This window comes from Orycteropus afer, unplaced genomic scaffold (genome assembly GCF_000298275.1).
Source record: "Orycteropus afer afer isolate SDZICR_OR568_19922 unplaced genomic scaffold, OryAfe1.0 scaffold00136, whole genome shotgun sequence".
NCBI classification, from domain to species: Eukaryota; Metazoa; Chordata; class Mammalia; order Tubulidentata; family Orycteropodidae; genus Orycteropus; species Orycteropus afer.
The window spans coordinates 4,777,831-4,797,832 of NW_006921723.1; the positions used below are offsets into that span (position 1 = coordinate 4,777,831).

Here is a 20,002-nt window from a genome sequence, read left to right on the forward strand (position 1 = left end):
AGAGGGGGAGGCCTTCAACGAGATGGATTGACATGGTGGCTGTGATGATGGGCTCAAGTATAGCAGGGATTGTGGGGCTGGCGTGGGATCGGGCAGTGTTTGTGTTTCGTTCTGCTGTGCATGGGGTCACTATGAGTTGGAAACAACTTGACGGCACTTAACAACACAACAACAACATAAGAATTCCCAGGTGCATAGTAGACTTGACAAGGGACAAGGTTGTAATCCTTTCTTGGGCACAACCAGCTCTCCAGAGGGAGCGAGTAGTTGAATCTGTGGGCTCAGGACCATCATCACAGGGCATATCAAGCTCAATTGGCATAACATACTATACAAAACATTGTTCCACCTGCTACTTTGGCAAGTAGCGACTGGGATCTTAAAAGCTTACAAGCAGCCATCTAGATGCAGCGATGGGTCTCTCCTCGTCCAGAGCAAAGAATAATGAAGAAAACCAAAGATTCATGGAAACAATTAGTCCAAGTGACTGGTATACCGTGCAGACTATACAACTCAGCCTGTATGATCCTCAGCCTATACGACTATGGGACCAGAAGAACTAGATGGTGCCCAGCTACCATTGTCAACCACTCAGAGGGATATCTCTGTAGGAGATCCTGGATAGAGAGGGAGAACAATGTGGAACAAAACTCAGAATTATTTTGGGGAAAAATAAAGGGACCAGGTTTGCTGGTCTGATAGAGCCTGGTGGAACCCCTGAGACTATGGCCCCTAGCTGCCCTTATGGTCTGGAATTGAACCCACACCTTTGGCTTCCAGCCCAACAAAAGACAAGCATATGAGGTGAACATTTACACTAGGTAGATACACTCCTTGGAGAGATCAGTCATGGGAGAAAGAAGGGCTGTTTATGCACAGGGAAACAGCTTAGGGGGCAGGAGTGCATGGAGGGATGGACATAGGGAAGAGGTAACTATCAGGAGGAAGTGGGAGGGGAGCTGTTGCATGGTGGTAAATTGTAGTCAGTGCCATGATACAAAGTGTATGTGAACTGCTGTATGGAAAGTGAATTTGCTCTGTAAACTTTCACCCAAACCACACACACAAAATAAAATAAAATAAATCCTTGAAAGATCTCACAGACCCTGTTTGAAGTTTCTATCTCCATTATCCTCACTAAGAGCTCTGGTAGCATAGTGCCTAAGACGTTTGACTGCTAACCAGAGGCTGGCCGTTCAAACCCACCAGCCACTCCTCAGAAGGAAGGTTGGACAATCTACTTCCGTAGTGATACCGCCTCGGAAACCCAAGGAGGGCTCGCTATGAATCGGGTAGGACCCAATGGCAGTCCGTTGACCTAGTTGGTATGTACATTTTTGCTTACAGGCACATTTTGGCTAGCCTTTGACTAGCCTCATCACTTAGAAGGGAACCCACAGTGGTTGCTCTGTGGGAGAAAGATGTAACAGTCTCCTTTTGTAAAGATTTATACTGTTGGATACTGTATGGGGCAGTTCTACTCTCTCTTGTAGGGTCGTTAGGAGTCGGAATCCACTTGAGGGCCATCAGGTGGATACTCCTGAGATGTTTCAGCTTAGGCATTAAACAGACCCTTTGGAATAGATAAGATGCACTTTGCACATTTTGCTCTCCACATAACCTGATGGTATGTCAAAATATATTTTTGAAAATGTTCTGTTTTGCGTGGATGAACTTGGAGAACATTTTGCTGAGTGAAATAAGTCAATCACAGAAGGATAAATATTTCATTAGTTCACTATTATAAAATGCCAAGAAAAGATTTATTTATACCCGGAAGGAAGCTTTCTTTGTGTTACCTGGGAGGGGAAGGGAGGGAACACTCCTAGATAGGCAGAGACAAGTATTGATTTGGGTGAAGGGAAGGGCAATGGAAGAAAAAAAAAAAAAAGTTCTGTTATGTTATTGTCTCTGCCTTTTTGTTTATATAAGTTCCCAGCTTGCATTTGTTTGGGGGAGTACTTCTTGGCTTCATTCACTGGGATGGTGCTTCAGGATTCATGAATCTTTCCAAAACTAAGTTAACTCTTAAGTTTAACATAATGAAAAATTCTCCTTCGATGTCTCAAATTATTCTGTGAACCTTTTATGTTTTAAATAGCCACAGTGCGTTAAAAATCCAACATCCTGAATCCCAGGCAAAACACTACAGAAGATCAACTCATCTACGTCAATGGGTCTGAAATGGAGAATACAGAGCTAGGTGACAGACTGACCTTGAGGAAAAAAGTAGAGGCAGGGACTTTGATCTCCTGCACTGGAATTTGTTTCTGTCCCACAATGAGATGCTTATTTTGTGTACTCTCTCTTATTTTGCTTCCTGAGTTCTCGGTGACTTGGAAAAGCTTCCTTTATCCCTCCACTCTTGCTAAAAACTGGTGGAAGAAGCCAACTTTGATCCTTTTGGTAGCACAAACCTGTGAGTTACCCAAGGAAGAAAGCCACAGAGGTACTTATTTCACATTTATTTACTTTACTTTTGTAGAACAAGAGTCATAGACAGTTGCTACCATGGCTGCTTATCTAGAGAAAAGTAGCAGAAAGTGTCCACAGGATTAATTACACAGTATCCATGTATCACCACAACAGAATTAACAGTGATTTGTTTGCTAAATTAGTTCACAGGACCATTTCCTAGAAAACACTATTCTAGTCACATAAACACTGATGTTAGGTGATATACAAAACACTATAAACATTTTGTATGATGCACTTTGAGTTCTCCACACTTTCATTTGGTGTGAAGCAAATAATAATTTGGCTCTGATGTTAGCAATCAGTGATAAAAATCTTCAAGTTTCTCAAAGTGGGCAATCAGCAGGCCCCCAGGACATACTTCAGAGACAGCCCAGGTCAAGTGTGCTACACTCTGAACTCAGGTGAGCGTCAGACCTCCAATCACCACAGCCCCTCAAGGCTCTCTCTTGGCTCCTCAGCTAGGACACAGAGAAACTGCCAGACTCTTCCTGGACGTTCTTATTTATAAACAAACAAAATGAAGAGGCCTGAGCCAGGGTGGGTACAGACTTTTGGAAAGAATAAAGCCCTTAGTGCAACGTTAATCAAAGGCAAAAGGAGAGAAGATTTCTACATCACATCCTTGTTCACTTTTTCCAACCCAGAGAAACAATGAAAATACTTTTGGGCCTTCAAAATACATCACGTGGACATATTTTAAAAGCTGTGTTGTTCTTTTTTGCCCCCTCCCCCCCCCCACTGACCTGTCTAAATGACCAGCCTAAAAAACAGTTCACAGCAGGAAGCAAAACCCACTGGTTTTGAGGAAAATATTTTAAATGCCAGATGCAAAGGACTGCTTTATCTAACTTTTATTCCTTGCTTAGTGTTTTTTTTTTTAAACTGCTTCTGAGTCACCATGTTTATTTTTCTCAAATTACAGATACATCTTGGACTGTGTAAGAGTAGGCCCAGCTTTCCAGGCAGGTTATCTTAATGCTGATATGCATGAAACTAGTTCCTGGACTTTCAAAGGAAAGCTGTTAACGTCATTCGGTAGTAGGAATGTCCTTGGATGTTCAAAACCTGTACATCTTCAAGCACTGATGGAAGTCAGCAGATGATTCGATGCAGAAGGTTTGGTTCAAGTGTTTTGTTTCTTTACAAAGGCACAGACAATGACCACGGATCCAAGAGGAGTTAACCCAACACGAGTGATGACACCCAGTGTCAGTGCAGCACATCCGCAACGGTCCAACAAGAACATACTATTCTATAAAAATCACTAAGTTAATAAAAAAACACATTGTCTCTGTACGGTCATTCAACAAATGGCCACGCCGGCTCCCAACTCAAGGGTGCAGGGCTGTTCTGGAGATGCCTTGAGAAGCGGACACTGGAGACCAACTCCGGGGATGCACAGGACAGACGAGGATTGAGGGGAGTGGGATGCGTGGTGGGGGCAAGGGAGCATGCTTACCCGGCATAGAGTCTGTCGCCTTTCCACTCGGGACAAAGAGAGGTCTCAAAAACAGCTTTGCAAGTGGTTGCCTCATTGCTAACCATTTAGGAAAATCATTTGCTTTCTGGTCTACACATTTAGAAAATGGAAACAGGCTGAGTTGCTGGTGGGGGTCATTGAGACTGAAAACCAAACTTGCTGCTGTTGAGTTGTGACTCAAGGTGACCTCATGCGTTATGGAGAATTTGGCTCCATCAGGTTTTGGCTGTATGTAATCTTTATGGAAGCAGACACTTCTCAGTGTCACCAGAGGGGGTGTTGGAGCTGCCAACCTTTAGGATAGTAATTGTTGTTATGTGCCATCGAGTAATAGTCGAGAACAAATTGAGGTGGCAGAGATTTCGGTATCTTGAAAATACTCAGAAACCAAGGGCCTAAGCATCTGGTCACGCTCAGATGACAAAATCTTTGAGAAGGCCAGTGGAAAACCCCATCATGGGGCTGCCACGGATGCCTCCCCCATCTTGGTCACACCCCATTGTCAACAGCTGGCTGGGAAGTCATGTTCTCAAGGGAGGTGGTATGGCCAGAGCTCTGGCTTGGGGGCTCGGGGAGCAGGAGCTCCAGGGAGGCGGGTCTTCCACTCCATCTGGCCACCTTGGGACACCCTGTCACCCAGCCACTTGTGATAAATTGTAATCAATTTTGTTTTTGAGAAAAAGTTGAAACAGATGAAGGGAATGAGAAAACACCCTCTCAGCTGAGGCCAGTGTGGTGCCGGCGAGTAGACCCCGTGGGTCCCTGCACACGGGTCAGCTGTGCAGAAAGGACGGCTCATGTGCTTTGACTTCCGTTAGACCCAGGCCTGGCTTTGATCAGTCACCGAGGCAAATTTTCCAAGGGGGTGGAACTCAATGAGACGGAATTATTGCTCTTTGTTTCTGAGAAATCAGATCTCTGGGAGGGGCCATTTTCCTGCTTTACATTTTCCAGGTGGGAAGCCAAGTGGAAAGCAGTGAAACAATTAACGGGAGACCAGGGAGAAGGAGGACTCCTTGGTGCCCTGAACTCCTTTCTGTTAACCCACCTTGATCTAACTAACTGGTACCTGCCCCCACAGGGCTGGGCCCCCCGAGCCCGGCTCCTGGATGGTGCTGCACCTGACAAGCCCCCAGACCCTGGGGTGAAGGAGAGAGACTCAAAGACTGGCTGGCGATAGACTGTGCCCCAGTCAGAAATCCTGCTAGGATCCAGGACAGTAAAGCAAAGAGGTGAGAATCCTTAGTATAGCCCAGACACCTGATGTGGTCATTCTCAGTCACTCCTCAGGGTCTTCGAGGTGGCACTGAGAGTGCGTGCTTTCCAGGAGATGGCACGTGCCAGGACAGGGGGCAGCGTGGCCACAGGATTGGCTCAGCTCACCTGGTAGCTGGGTGTGCTTTGACCTCATGGAGGAGCCAGCCCAGCCTGGTCCTTTTACAAAACACACGCCAGCATTCCAGAAGCCAGCTGTGTGCTCACTCCCTTTTTAAAAACCACAGTGTCATATTAAATGGACATCAAAGAACCGTGGACATTCATAGTGTTCTGCCTAATGCTCTCCTGTTCATCAGCTCCCATGGGGGGGTTCTCACACAGTCCGCCAATGACATTAAGAACCTCGAGGCATCCAGAGACTGGCAGCACCAAGTGCAGACAAGCCTGTCAGACTTGCCCCAGGGAACCTTCCCCAAGGCCCGCTCTTCAACACTCAGAGCCCAGGAGAATGCGTGTGTGTGTGGGGGGGCATCTCCCGCCTGATGAAACACTGAAGATGTTTGTCCTCAGTCCCCAGGTCAGAGAAACACTAGCTGGGGAGCTGCTGGTCACAGGTGAGAGACAGGACACTTGGGGACACAGGCAGCATGGGCTGACACTTGGGAGGGGGAATACACCTTTCCCTTCTCTACTTCACTGAAGCGATTGGAATGATCTGTCTTCTTATGGGCTGCACAACGTGCAGCTTTGAGGGTAAAGGGATGAGTCTGTAACAGGAGAGGGTGCGATGGCCTCACGCCACCTCAGGGGCAGGAGGGTGGGGAGACAGGTACCAAACACCCTGCCCTCAGCTGGGGTGGGGGGTACTTGTTACCCTAGCCCCAGCTGCCCCACCCTCCCCTCTCACATGGCTCCACACCTGGGGCAGCATGCCCAGAGGGTAACCAGGTTCTGTGTCCCTGGACATTGAGGATCAAGCTGTGGCTTTGGTGGTCCATAGTGGCTGGAATGGACAATGAATTCTCTCTGCAGGCACCGGGCATGCAGCTCACATTGGCACCTGGACCAGCCCGGCTTCACGGGTGACCACACTGGATGGCCACAGAGAAGGGATTTGAGCCTGGCCTTGCTAGAGCTGGATATAAGCAGGTAAGGAGGCTGCAGGGGCCAGGCTCTGATGCCTGCCCAGTGCTGGGGCAGAGATGGTCTTCACATTACTTGGCAAGGGGTGCAGGGAGGCTGGGCTCTGGGCCCGCCCAGGAAGCCGACACCTAGAACTCCACGTGCTGATGGATCTTGACTGAGAACCAGGCCAGGAGCAGGCAGCGCCCACCTGCACATTCTCTAGTCTCTAGCACCCTGACAGTGACCGGAGAGGTGGGCGTCCCTGCGCCTGAACCGAGAGCAGGAGTGACCAATGGGGGTCCAGCATTGAGGTCCAGCTTCGGTAAGGAGGGGAGGCGCTGGTGCCGCTGGCACTGGGCAGCGCAGAGGCTCCTGGGCTCAGTGGTGTGGCCGGGGGTCTGAGGGCAGCAGTGGCTCAGCGTCCTCCTCCGGGGCTCGGCCGGGGATGGCCGCCAGGCTCCGCATGGCCTCCTGCTGGTGCTGCTTGGCCTTGTTGTACAGCAGGACACCAACCGTCACCAGCACAGTGCCAATGGCCGACAAGCTGGTGATCTTGTTGCCAAAGATGATAATACTGAGCCAAATGGACAGAGCGTGCTTCACAGTGCTGGCGACGCTGCAATGACAGACAGTGCGTCAGAGGGAGCGCGCCACAGCCCAGGCCCCGCCCACATCAGCCCCAAGCGGCCCTGCGGCCCAGCCCCGGCCAAAGTAATGTCAGTACTGGCTGCAGAGCTCTGGTGCTTCTCAGGTGACAGACGGGGTGGGGGGTGGGGGTGTGTGTGAGCTCACTGCAGGGGGCGCTGGACCTTTACAGAGAGGACTGGCTTCTCCCTTCTTTCATGAGGGAGTGCTTTGTATTATGAAAAATGTCAAGAAGAAAAGTAGAAAAAAATGTTATAAAGATCATAGATATATACTTTGAGCCCACTGGGATCGAACACACATACCACGTATACATTTATATATATGTTGCTGTGTGGTGCAAATGGTTAATGCGCTCAGCTGCTGACCAAAGGTTGGAGGTTCGAGTCTAACCAGAGGTGCATCAGCAGAAAGGTCTGGCAATCTACTTCTGAAAAATGACCCACTGGAAACCCCATGGAGCAGAGTTCTACTCTGACACACGACATCACCATGAGTCAGAAGTGACTTGACAATAAGTGGTACAAATTGAATTGCTAACTGGTACATGTTTTCTTAGACACATTTTGACCACAATTGAAAAAAACCAAAAACAAGAATGGATTTCTCTGTTCTTGGCTTGCTGGTGATTTCAACTCATTCCCTTAGGTCTGTGACTGAAAACTCTGGGCTTGAAGTTGTCCTCTCATGACCTAAATCAGGTCCAGAGGAAAGGAAACCATCAGCTCATCTCTAAGTCTCCAGAACTGGGCCGTGGGGAGGCGCTGGCATGTGGCCTCGTAAATGGAAGTGGATTAAAATGAAATAGAATTGAAAATCCAATTCCTAGTCAAGCAGGCCCACACACAGGCCCCAGGTGGCTGGTGGCTCCCTTGCTGGGCAACAGGGGGGACAGACCCATCATCAGGTTTCAGACAGTGCTGTCCTGGGCAGATGAGCCAATCAGTGGACTTCTCTTCTAATTTAAAGATTTCTAAGGGGCTTGGAATTTCCCTAAATCCATTTCACGTCACTTAATCCTGGCTTTTCAAGAAGAATCAATGCACAATGCCTAGTAATTTTAGAGTTTGTAACCATAGTCCTTAGTATAGAATTTTGCAATTGACAAAAAAAAAAAAAAACCAACTTTGGCTCATTTATTTATACTTTACTGCTTATTTACATTTATTTTATGATTTATTATTTATATTTAATCTATTATTTATCAGGAGCTCTGGTGTCATAGTGCCTAAAGCATTTGACTGCTAACCAGAAGGCTGGCGGTTCAGATCCACCAGCCACTCTTTGGAAGGAAGGTTGGACAATCTACTTCCGTAGTGATTCCGCCTTGGAAACCCAAGGAGGGGTCACTATGAGTCTGATCTGACTTGATGGCAGTGAGGTTTTTTTTTTCTTATTGACCATTTTTCAGGCTTATCTTATTGTTCATTTACTGTTACCATTGCTGTGTTTGAGTTGGTTCTAACTCTGGGCAACCCCACGTGTGCAGAGAGCTGTCTCCATAGGGTTTTCAAGGCTGTGACCTTTTGGAAGCAGGTCGCCAGGCTTGTCTTCTGAGGCCCCTCTGGGTGGGTTCAAACCACCAACCTTTTGGCTACTAGTTTAACCATGGTGCCATCCAAGAACTCCATTTGTTTATTAATTTTTACTTTGATTGACTTTTCATATTATTATTTTTGATATTATTAAATTATCCTGTGTTTGGCATTTCTCTGAATGCCTGAGTGTCATGTGGGCAAACAGCCTGAGCCCTGTGTTGTGGGGAGGGCCTGGCTCACCTGAAGGTCACCGGGGAGATCTTCCCCATCAGGGCGTAGGCCGTGACACTCTGTAGGTGGAACAGCACACCATCCATCAGCAGCAGCAACAGCACGTCCTGACTGTACCGGAAGCTCTTGCCACTCCTCCCAATCACCGGCACATCCTGGCACCAAGACAAGAAGGACACTTCACTGGGCCCACTTCCTGTGTCCTATCTGCTGGGAAGGCGACCCTGGTGCCAAGACGTCACTTGTGCCCCACAACTTTGGTTTACAAATTGCTATTGAGGAGTGCTCTGAAAATGGCCTTTTAGGGGGTACAGGTGTGGTCTGCATTGTGTCACCCAAAAAGATATGTCAAGTCATAAGCCTAGGTACCTGTGAACATGACGCTGTTTGGAAATTGGGTCTGTGCAGATATAATCAAGTTAAAATGAGGTCACTCTTGATTAAGGTGGGCCCTAAATCCAATGAATGGTGTCTTTATAAGAAGACAGAGATCTAGAGACAGACAGACACACGGGGAAGAAGCCAAGTGACCACAGAGGCAGAGATTGGAGAGATGCTACCACAAGTCGAGAAATACTTCGGGGCCATCAGAACCTGCAAGAGGCAAGGAAGGCTCTTCCACTAGAGTCTTCAGAGAGCACCCTGATTTTGGACTTCTGGCCTCCAGAACTCTGAGAGAATAAATTTCTGTTGTTTTAATTACCCAGTGTGTGGTACTTGGCTACAGCTTGTTGTTGTTAAGTGCCGTCGAGTCGTTTCTGACTCATAGCGACCCCATGCACAGTGGAACGAAAACACCACCTGATCCTGCGCCAGCATAAATTTGCACAGTAATGTATCAGACAGTGTTTCTTTGCCATTCATAAGGTTTTCCCTGGCCAATTCTTTGAGAAGCGGATGGCCTCCTCCTTCTTCCTAGTCTGTCTCAGTCTGCAAGCCGGGCTGATACCTGTGCCACAGGTATACCCCACTGGGTTTGAAACACCAGTGGCACCTCCTCAAGACTCACAGCAACACAGTAGGACAAACCGACAGACAAGTTTGTCTCCCTTAGCTGTTGGAAACCCCTCCAACCACCACCCTTACCTGGATCCCTGCGGCTAAGTTGTTGTTGGCTACAGCAGCCCTAGAAAACTAATACAGGCAGCAAATGAACAGTATATATCATCCATATGAAACAAACAGATGCTGTTAATCAACTGTTCCGATGGCAACCATCTATCCCAGAAAAACATCCTCATCTGCAAAACACATGGACACAAGAAGTTCCCCATCATACATCTGCAACAGTGGAAAGTGGAGGACAGCCAAGTGTCCATTAAAAAGGACACAAGGGATCAGGGTGGGGCTGTACTTTAAGAGCAAGAAGCTGCTGCTCACGTCTGATGGGACTAGATCGGGTTCTTAGACAGGCTTCCCTCTTGGTACAAAAAAGTTTGCACAGATTATACATGGACTCTCTAAAACTAATGGAATCACATTCTGAACAGGCACACATTTGTACGTTTATATCCACACAGACGATGCCTGGAAGAAAGTCATCAAATTATCAATACGGGGCGCCTGTAGGAGTGCGACGGGTGGTGTTGGGAGGTAGACTATCATTTTTACTTTATATACTCTGCACTGCTGACCTTTCTACAGTGGGCATATGTGATTACTTTCAATTAAAAAAAAATTAAGCAAGTAAAAAACCTCAATTCAGAAGCCTCTTGTCATTAGGATGTGGCTGTACGCACAGCAGAGCAGGAGAAGCCCACGCAAGGCAGTGGTTTCTACTTTCTCTTCCTTCTACTGAGCACATTCACTGCCTTGTTATAAGTAACGCAGCAGAGCTGCGGGCAGGGCAGAGTAGCGGTGGGTCAGTGGTAGAGTTCTCACCGTCCATGAAGGAGACCAGGGTTCGATTCCCAGATAATGTACCTCATGTTCATCTCCTGCCTGTCTGCCAGGGGAGGCGTGCATGTTGCTGGGATGCTGAGCAGGTTTCAGTGGAACTTCCAGACTGAGACACACTAGGAGGAAAGGCCTGGCAATCTATTTCCAAAAAACAGCTCTTCTGGTTCCCTAGTGCCACTCTAGGAGCTCTGGTAGCATAGTGCCTAAGGCACTTGACTGCTAACCAGAAGTCTGGTGGTTCAAATCCACCAGCCACTCCTCGGAAGGAAGATGGGGCAATCTACTTCCGTAGTGATACTGCCTCGGAAACCCAAGGAGGGGTCACTATGAGTCAGGTCTGACTCAACGGCACATAACAACAACAACAACAACAGTGCCACTCTGATAGAAGATATCACAAATGGGATGGTTGAACACACAGGAGTTTATTCTCTTATAGTTTGGAGGCTTTAAGTCTGAGTTCAAAGTGCCAGGCTCTAGGGGCTTTCTACAGGCTCTAGGGGCTGGGTGAAAGCCCCTCAACCTTGGGGTCCAGCTCTGCCTCCTGCTCCCGGCCCACTGGAGCTAGAGGGGTTTCTTCACTCAGACAGCTGTGGCTGATGAGGCTGAGAAGCCCAAGGTTGACAAGTAAAAAGGCACAGTCCCGACATTACCAAACCATATGGCAGGCCATTAAGTCAAGTCCATTGAAAGTCCCAAGGTCAGCAGAGCATGGCAGGCTACTGAACAATGACACAGCTACATGCAGGGTCCAAGCGTGTCATAAACTAAAGACTGTTCCCCAAGGCTTCTCCTTATACACAGGAAGCAGACCACATCCCTAAGGCAGCTACTCAGCTGCTCACAGTAGATTCTACCATGGAGTTGATGATTACCAGTCGCATCATGGGGAATACTACATCCAGCTGCCCAGCCACTCAACCAGGCCTAGCCAAGTTGACACACAAACTTAACTACCACACCAGCCAATGAACCACTGTCAACCACTCAGAAAGGGTAAGTGCAGGAGCTCCTGGATAGAGTAGGAGAACAGTGTGGAACTCAAAATCATAAGAAAAGACCAGGCTTCCTGCTCTGATAGAGCCTGGTGAAACTCCTAAGACCATGGTTCCTAGTCACCCTTCTGGCCTGGAATTGAACATACTCCTGTGGCTTCCACCCAAACAACAGACAGGAGTATAAGGTGAACATTTACCCAAGGTAGATATAGATACACTCCTTAGAACAACCAATCATGAGAGATCAGAACGTCAGTTTGCAGAGAGAGATAACTCAGGGGGCAGGAATACACAGGAAAGAAGGACACAGGGAAGAGGGAACTGCAGGGAGGAAGTGGGAAGAGAGCTGTTACATTGTGGGGATTGCAGTCAATGTCATGCAGCAAAATGTGTTTGAACTTCTATATGGAAAAAAAAATTTGCTCTGTAAACTCACCCAAATCACAATTAAAAGAAAAAACAAACAAACAAAAAAAAACGCCAAGGAAAACTCTGTGGGTTATAGCAGTCTGATCCACAACGGATCATGGGAATGGTGCGGGATGGGGCAGTGCTCCATGGCTGTTGTACATGAGGTCACCATGAACCAGGGCTGACTCAACAGCAGCTTACAAGAGCAACATACCAGCCAGCTACCCACAGAACCTGCAAAGTTAAATCACCCCCTCCTGAATGCTATGGGTAGCAACAGCCCCGCACCAAGAAAGGTCAAACTTCCAGAACCCACCATGAAGAAGATCCAGGCCGGGATGAGCATGACCACCGCAGCGGCGCTGGTGTAGAACTGCAGCTCCGGGGCCCTGCAGAGGGGGCGAGAGATGGTACCTGAGCCCCTGGCCTACTCCTGGGAGACGCTGGATCTTAACTAGGCCATGTTATACCAGAAGCTCTCAGCATAGAGGTTTCTCCATAAAGGACACAGAGGCATAGGGCTGCATTTCCTCCAGGGATGAAAGGAAGGGCCTGTGCATGGCAGAGAGAAGCTACGTGGCTGCCCAGAAATAAAAGCCAGCCCAAGGGCTGAGGTACCTCAAAGGGGCAGCTGAAAACAGGTTTTGTTTTCTTTTCTCTTTTGAGTTCCAACAAAGCGCTCTCAAAGGCCACCTAAGCCAAGATGGAAGGGAGTTTTGATGGCGCTACGGTTAAAGCACCGGGCTGCTAACCAAAAGGTCGGTGGTTCGAACCCACGAGTGGCTCCGTGGGAGAAAGATAAAGGAGTCAGCTTCCATAATGATTTAAAGCTTTGGAAACCCTATGAGGCACTTCTACTCTGTCCTCTTGGGGCGCTGTGAGTTGGAATCAACTCAGTGGCAGTGGGTTTGGTTTGGGCTTTGCTTCTGTAAACATTACAGCCTTGGAAACCTTGTGAGGTAGTTCTAGTCTGTCCTATAGGGTCACTAAAAAAAAAACAACTCACTGCCATCAAGTCAATTCCAAGTCACAGCAACCCCTATTGGGTTTCTGAGGCAGTAAACCTTTACAGAAGTAGATTGCTCCATCTTCCTTCCATGGAGTGGCTGGTGGGTTTGAACTGCTAACCAAAAGGTTAGCAGTCAAATGCCTTAGGCACTGCACCATCAGAGCTCCTTTATAGGGTCACTGTTGTTATGTGCCGTCAAGTTGGCCCCAACTCATAGCGACCCCTCCTTGGGTTTCCGAGGCAGTATCACTACGGAAGTAGATTGCCCCATCTTCCTTCCGAGGAGTGGCTGGTGGGTTTGAACCGCCAGCCTTCTGGTTAGCAGTCAAGTGCCTTAGCCACTATGCTACCAGAGCTCCCTATAGGGTCACTAGGAATCAGAATTGACTTGATGGCAGTGTGTTTAAGGCAAGATGGGAGTCCTTGGGTGGTGTCAATGGTTTATGCACTCACCCAGTTGCTAGCAGGTGGTTTGGAGGTGTGAGTGCACCCAAGACACCTCAGGAGAAAGGCCCAGAAAATCACCTTCAGAAAAATCAGCCACTGAAACCCCATGGAAGGTTGCACTGGAGTGGAATTGTATGTGTACAAACTGTTGCTGAATTGGTGTATGTTTCACTGTGTGTATTCTTAACAACAATAAAATAAATAGAATAATTTTTAAAATTAAAAGAAAAGCCTGTGGATCCCAGCTGTAGCATGACACACACAGAAGTAAGGGTTGACATGACAACTAGTTTAAGCCAACATGGCAAAGTGCCAGGTCTTAGGGGTATGCTGAATCTTAAAACAGGAAAGAATTCTCGAGGCTTTATGAAATTAGAGATTTCACTTACTGATGATACTTACGAGAACCTGTATTTGTCTCCACTGAGGAGCTTTTTTGAAAAAACATTTTGCAAACTAGAAGAAAGAGAAGAAAAGATTATATGTCAATAACATGTCATGGAACACCAAATGGACAAAGTGTTTGCACTCTTACTAAGTGACAGTGACAACGATGACGACAGTAGGGGAGCAGCCACCACGCTGTCCCAGAGACAGGCACTGGTCTGGGTACGTCCACGCAGCCTCCCACTGTGAGGTGGGCTCGACGCCCATCCTGTTTTATAGGGTGATAAACTGAGGTGCTCAACGGTGGAGAGACCGGTAACATCTCAGAATCCCCAAAGGCCATACTCCAACCACTGCACAAGGCTTTCTGTTATAGACTGAACTGTGTCCCTCCTGAATGTGTGTTGAAGTTCTGGCCCCAGACCTGTGAATGTGACCTGTTTGGAAAGAGGATTTCCTTTGTTATGTTAATGAGGTCATACCAGCATTGTTGTTGTTGTTGTTGTTAGGACCCCTCCTTGAGTTTCTGAGGCAGTATCACTACAGAAGTAGATTGCCCAACCTTCCTTCCCAGGAGTGGCTGGGGGGGTTGAACCACCAGCCTTCTGGTCAGCAGTCAAGTGCCTTAGGCACTCTGCTACCAGAGCTCCAATACCAGCATAGGGTAGTCCTAAATCTAATCTCTTCTGAGTTATAAAAAGAGCAGAATGGACACAGAGACAAAGAGCTCTGGTGGCATAGTGCCTAAGGCATCTGACTGCTAACCAGAAGGTTGGCAGCTCAAACCCCCCAGCCACTCTGCAGAAGGAAAATGGGGCAATCAACTTCTGTAGAGATTTACCGCCTTGGAAACCCAATGGGGGTCACTATGAGTTGGAATTGACTGGATGCCAGTGGATTTGATTTTTAGTGGTATGGACACAGAGACACACATGGGGAAGACAGATGACGTGTGAGGATCGTCTATAAACTGAGGAACACCAAGGATCGTCAGCACACACCAAAACCAGGAGAGAGGCCCACAGAAGGAATCAACATGGCTGAGACTCTGATTCGGACTTTTAGCCTCGAGAACTGGGAGACAATAAATTCCTGCTCTCAAAAGCCACCTCCTAAAGATAGTGAGTATCTTTACACTTTCCATCTTTACTTACACTGTAAGTACTGTGCTCCTCTAAAAAAAATCACCTAGAGGAGACCAAATAGTCAATAATTATTTAAAACAAAGATGAGAGTGTAAGGGGCCAGGGAAACTAGAGTAATGGAAAGGTGACAACTGGAATGGAAACAATGAGAATGCTCACACATTGCAAAGAATGTAGCCGGTGTCACTGACAAGTTGTGCAGACATTATTGAATAGGAACCTAAACTGCTATGTAAACTTTCACTGAAAACACAAGAAAATATTCTTAAAAAGCTGCCTCCTTGTCATATTCCTGTTATGACAACACTAAGAGACTGAGAAGGAGCTCTCATGGTGTAATGCCTAAAGCATTTGACTGCTAACCAGAAGGTTGGTGGTTCAAGCCCACCAGCGACCCTGTGGAAGGAAGATTGGGAAATCTACTTCCATAAAGATTTACCATTTTGGAAACCCAAAAGGGAGTCGCTATGAATTGGAATTGACTCAATGGTAGTGAGTTTGGTTTGGTTTTGGAGGAGATTGAGACATCCCTTTGAATAGAGTCCCATGGGTCAGTGACCGCCCCAGGCCAGCACCTGGAGAGGCCATAGGGATGTGAGCAATTGACCCCAGACATCATTTAAGGCCTGAAGACCCCAGGAGAAAAACGTGGACAAAACTCACAGACGGGAGATAAGCCACAGCAGAAGACACAGCATCAAACTCACCAGTGAACAGAAGGGTCAGAAATGAAAATAAGGACCCCCATGTGAGGAGATCTGCTTTTAAATACAAAAGTGGAGTCTGTAAGCACAGGGTCAGAGACTCTCGCTGATGGGACTATCACTTGAACTAATCATTTTGGAAGCAAGCCAGCAGCACAGGTCAGGAGCCCTTTAGAAAAGTGTGTGGGCTCAACTGACAGTCTCCTTTCCAGAATTCACCCTACAGGGCAGTTGGAAATTCAGATGACTCATGTAAGAAAATATTCCCACAGCATTATGTATGAACATAATTCCAGCAACACTGAGCCATGGTGCAAATTCAAGATGGCCAAGGAGGCAGTCTGAAAATCAGGCTTTCTAAGAATGTCTTAGTGACTCAAAACCATAAAAAAGACCAGGCTTAGACCAGATTGAGGCTGGTGGAACCCCTGAGACTATGGCGCTTAGATACCCTTCAAGCCTGGAACTGAACTCACTTCCGTGGGTCAACTTTCAGCCAAAGGACAGCCAGCCCTCTAAGGTGAACAGTAACACCAGGGAGGTACTCACTCCTTAGAACACTAACCACAGGAGATCAAAAGGGCAGCATTTGCCCAGGGATAAAGCTAAGCAGGCAGAAAGGGATAAGAAAGGATGAAGGGTAAACACAGAAAGGAAGTGGGTAGAGTACTGTTACATTGTAGGGATTGCAGAAAACACCACAAAACAAAATTTCTATAAATTGTGGAATGGAAAACAAATTTGCTCTATAAACTTTCACCCGAATCAGAATACAATAACAAACACACACACACATTAGTGCCTGAGCAGTGCTCACAAAATAACATGGAACTTAAAGAAGCAAGATGCAAATTGAACATTTGATAGAATTCATACCCTGTTCCTATAAAACACACATGCAGAGAGAAAGAGGCGGAAGGAAATATATCAAAACGTTTAAAGTGGGATTGAAGACAATCTATACTTTAACTGAGCTGTATTATTCAAAACTTCAAACAGGAGCCTGTCTTACTTCAGTAATAGTAATGATAAATGACTCACCAGTCCATGATATTGGTGGACAAGGCAGCGGAAAACCCCAGAACATTGAAGCTCAGCTCAGTCGCGGTGCACAGTGCCAGCCCTCCCATTACTGGGATGAGAGAGAGGTTGACCAGCAGCCCTGAGGAGAGCACATCCACAAGGTGACTATAAGCTCAATGCTAGGCACAAAGGCTGTGCTGATCCCCTCTTCATGAAAGTTATAGCCTTTCAAGTTAATAAAAAAAAACTAACACGTTTACTACTGGCATGTACCCTGGTGGCACAGTGGTTAAGCACTTGGCTGCCAACCCAAAAGATGACAGTTTGAACCTACTAGCCATTCTGTGGGAGAGAGATGGGGCAGTCTGCTTCCACAAAGATTTACAGCCTTGGAAACACGACTCTGTCCTGCAGGGTCCATACGAGTTGGAATACAGGTGGAGGGAAGAATTCAAGGAGGGTGGTCTCTGTGTGAAGCACGTTGGGTGGTCAGGCGGCCTTCCAGGCTGATTCCTCCTTACCTGGTGCCCTTGAGTGGGGAGGGCACTGGCCAGCCTCTGGGGATAGAGCCATCCCTCCAGCCCAGCTCCATCCTATCCTCTCTGATCATTGGCACCTGAGTGCCTGGTCTATCAGCAACTCCCAGTTCCTGCCCATGCCCCACCCAGCTGCAACACTGCGAGGGCACAAGGACAGCCCAGCCTGAGCAAGGGGACAAATAGGCCAACTCGTGACCCCTAAGGAAATGTTTCTGAGGGATGTGGGAGCTCAGAGTAGACTACAAGGAAAGGGCTGGAGGGAGAGTGAGCGGCCAGGCCTGTCCAGGAACCAGAGCTATGGGCTTCAGGCTGCTGCTGCTCAGAGTCCCCAAGTGGGGCGACAGAGGTGGGTACATGATGGCAGAGGGGGGCGCAGAGGAAAAGGAGCTGGAAGAAGCAGAAGGTGGGAGGAACCAAGTTCCTGGACTGGCAGAGAAGGGGTGGGGGTGCACAGGGCTCCAGGGGGCACTCACCCGTGTACTCCCCCAGGATCATTCGGGACATGATCACAGTGAAGATGGGTGCTGAGCTCTTCACTGTCTCGGCAAATGACACTGCCACGTTCTTCAGGCTGACGAGCCCTAAAACCACTGTTGCAAACCTAGAAACAGGCAGGAAACAGCCTTGGAGTGGACCATGGATCTCCCTCCAGCTATAGGGAAGACTCTCCAGGAGGCACCTGGGTGGGGACCCCCCCCATTACTCTCTCTCCTTCTTGTCTCCCTCTCCTCCCTCTCCCCCCACCTTCTCCTTCTCTCTTCTTCCTTACTCCCTTTCCTCCTCACTGTTGCCCTCTCCCTGGCATATCAGGCCCACGAGTACTCAGGGTCCTTTTCTGCTGTTTCAGATTGAGCCCTTCAGGAAATGGCCTTGCTCTCAGTGATGCCAGCACTGTCACCCAGGGAGAAGGGCCATTGTCCTCAAGCCGTTATTAAACTAAGTCATCACAGGTATTCTAGAAAGAACCCGTGGATATGACACTAAGAGCCACAAAGCTCGATTCCGGTGGTGCCCAGGAAACCGGCAGCCCTGGTGTTTCTGGAGTCTGCACTGGCACCTCCAGTCAGCTGAAGCTCCTACTTGTAGTGACAGGAAAGACATTGTTATTAAAAACTTAGACACAACCAAAATCCTTTACCTCATTAGCCCCACAAACAGCATGGTCATGATAAAGTTGGGCGGGTAGGAGAGGCGGGTTTTGTGCTGATACAAACAGCAAGGGACAAAAATCTTGACGCAGCCGATGAGCGTGGTGGACAGCATTTGCACGGCACCTGGATGGGAGGGGAAACCCAGACTGGGGGCATCCTTCCTCTCCTGGATGAGAGTGGGGAGCCAGCCTTGTGTGTGGCGGGGGAAGGGTCCCTCTTCTCCCAACTTACAGGGAGATGGAGCACTGACTTTACTCTGGTTCATAATTGCACAGAATGTGTCCTGGTCCCCTCCAGGTTCTCCGTGAAGAGTCCTACTCCCATCCTCGTCCTCTCAACACCCATCCACCCTCCTTTCCGCCCAGGTAACCACCTGTTCTTGAGATTATTGCATGTTAATCTGGAGATATGAAGCAGGGGTGGTTCAGTGGCAGACATCTGGCATTCTACCCATGAGACCCATGTTCAATTCCCAGCCATTGGACCTCACAATCAGCTACCATTCATCTGTCAGTACAGACTTGCATGTTGCCAGGATGCTGAACAGGTCTCAGCGGAGCATCTAGATTGATGGACTAGCAAGAAAGGCTGTGATCTGCTTCTGCAAACCAACCCATGAAGACCCCATGGATCACATGGAATGATCTGCAACCACTCACAGGGACGGTGCAGGACTGGGACAACGCGTTATTCCATTGTGCATGAGATCTGCCATGACTCGGGTGACTTTGCAGCAACTAACTACAATGACCCATTAACTAGCTGGAGCCCACACTCACCTAGCATGCTGGGCTCCCCTTCCAAGAGGGACAAGATGTACTTGTTGAGGAACAGGGTGCAGAAGCTGAAGAAGAACCACAGGGTGAGGTAGAGGAGGGCCCGGGAGCTCCAGACGCCCAGGTCTGACTCGATGACAGTGGTCTCGGTGATGGTGATGGTGAGCACATTCTCCTCGGGGACGCTGTCACTTTGGGTAAAGACGATTTTCTCGCTGCGATGGCCAAACAGAGAGCCCCAGGGGAGGAGCGGCTTTCCTTTCGGCTTCTCTTCGGGCCCAGGAAGGACCTCCTCCAGTGCTGGGGGTTTGGTTACAGGTGACATGCTGAGGCCACAGCCGAAGAGGGCGTGCTTGTCTCAAAGATGGGCACCATGGGCTGGCACGAATTCCAGAGCCGGGAAACAGACGTCAGGAAGGAAGGGATGAATCTGCGATCCCCGCACACAGGTGTGAACCCGGCCCCAGAAGTTCTCCCTTAGCAAGGTGTGGAGACTGAGGCTGCAAAGAGGAAATGCTTGGCTTATCTTGAACATTTTAAAGTTCTTAAAATACCACAGAACTTACTGATGGGAAATTTGGCAATGACTTTGGGTGATGGATCTACAACATGATCAATGTAATTGCTATCACTGAATTGTACGCTAACAAATGTTGTCATATATTTTCTTCTAAATTTTATTTATTTTGTTGTTGAGAATATACACAGCAAAACATACACCAATTCAACAGATTCTATGTGCATATTTCAGGGACACTGATGATGTGCTCGGAGCTGTGCGGTGGTTCTTACTCTCCT

At 48.1% G+C, this 20,002-nt stretch overlaps 1 protein-coding gene across 1 annotated transcript; it reads right to left on the minus strand.

Moving 5' to 3' along the window:
• Positions 1-6,679: 6,679 nt before the first annotated feature.
• Positions 6,680-19,529, minus strand: SLC35E2B (solute carrier family 35 member E2B). The gene is made up of 8 exons (XM_007945426.2): positions 19,208-19,529; positions 18,416-18,551; positions 17,751-17,878; positions 16,757-16,877; positions 13,882-13,935; positions 12,340-12,412; positions 8,725-8,870; positions 6,680-6,917 (listed from the first exon to the last, which is right to left on the minus strand). The coding sequence occupies exons 1-8, from the start codon at positions 19,527-19,529 to the stop codon at positions 6,680-6,682; spliced, it is 1,218 nt and encodes a 405-aa protein (XP_007943617.1).
• Between the last annotated feature and the right edge of the window lie 473 nt (positions 19,530-20,002).

Coding starts and splice junctions, on each gene's coding strand:
- SLC35E2B (XM_007945426.2), bottom strand. CDS start 19,529: ATGTCACCTGTAACCAAACCCCCAGCACTGGAGGAGGTCCTTCCTGGG. Junction 18,552..19,207: donor AGGGGAGCCCAGCATGCTAG/GTGAGTGTGGGC, acceptor CCTCCCATCCAG/GTGCCGTGCAAATGCTGTCC. Junction 8,871..12,339: donor CGGCCTGGATCTTCTTCATG/GTGGGTTCTGGA, acceptor TCTTGGTGCCAG/GATGTGCCGGTGATTGGGAG.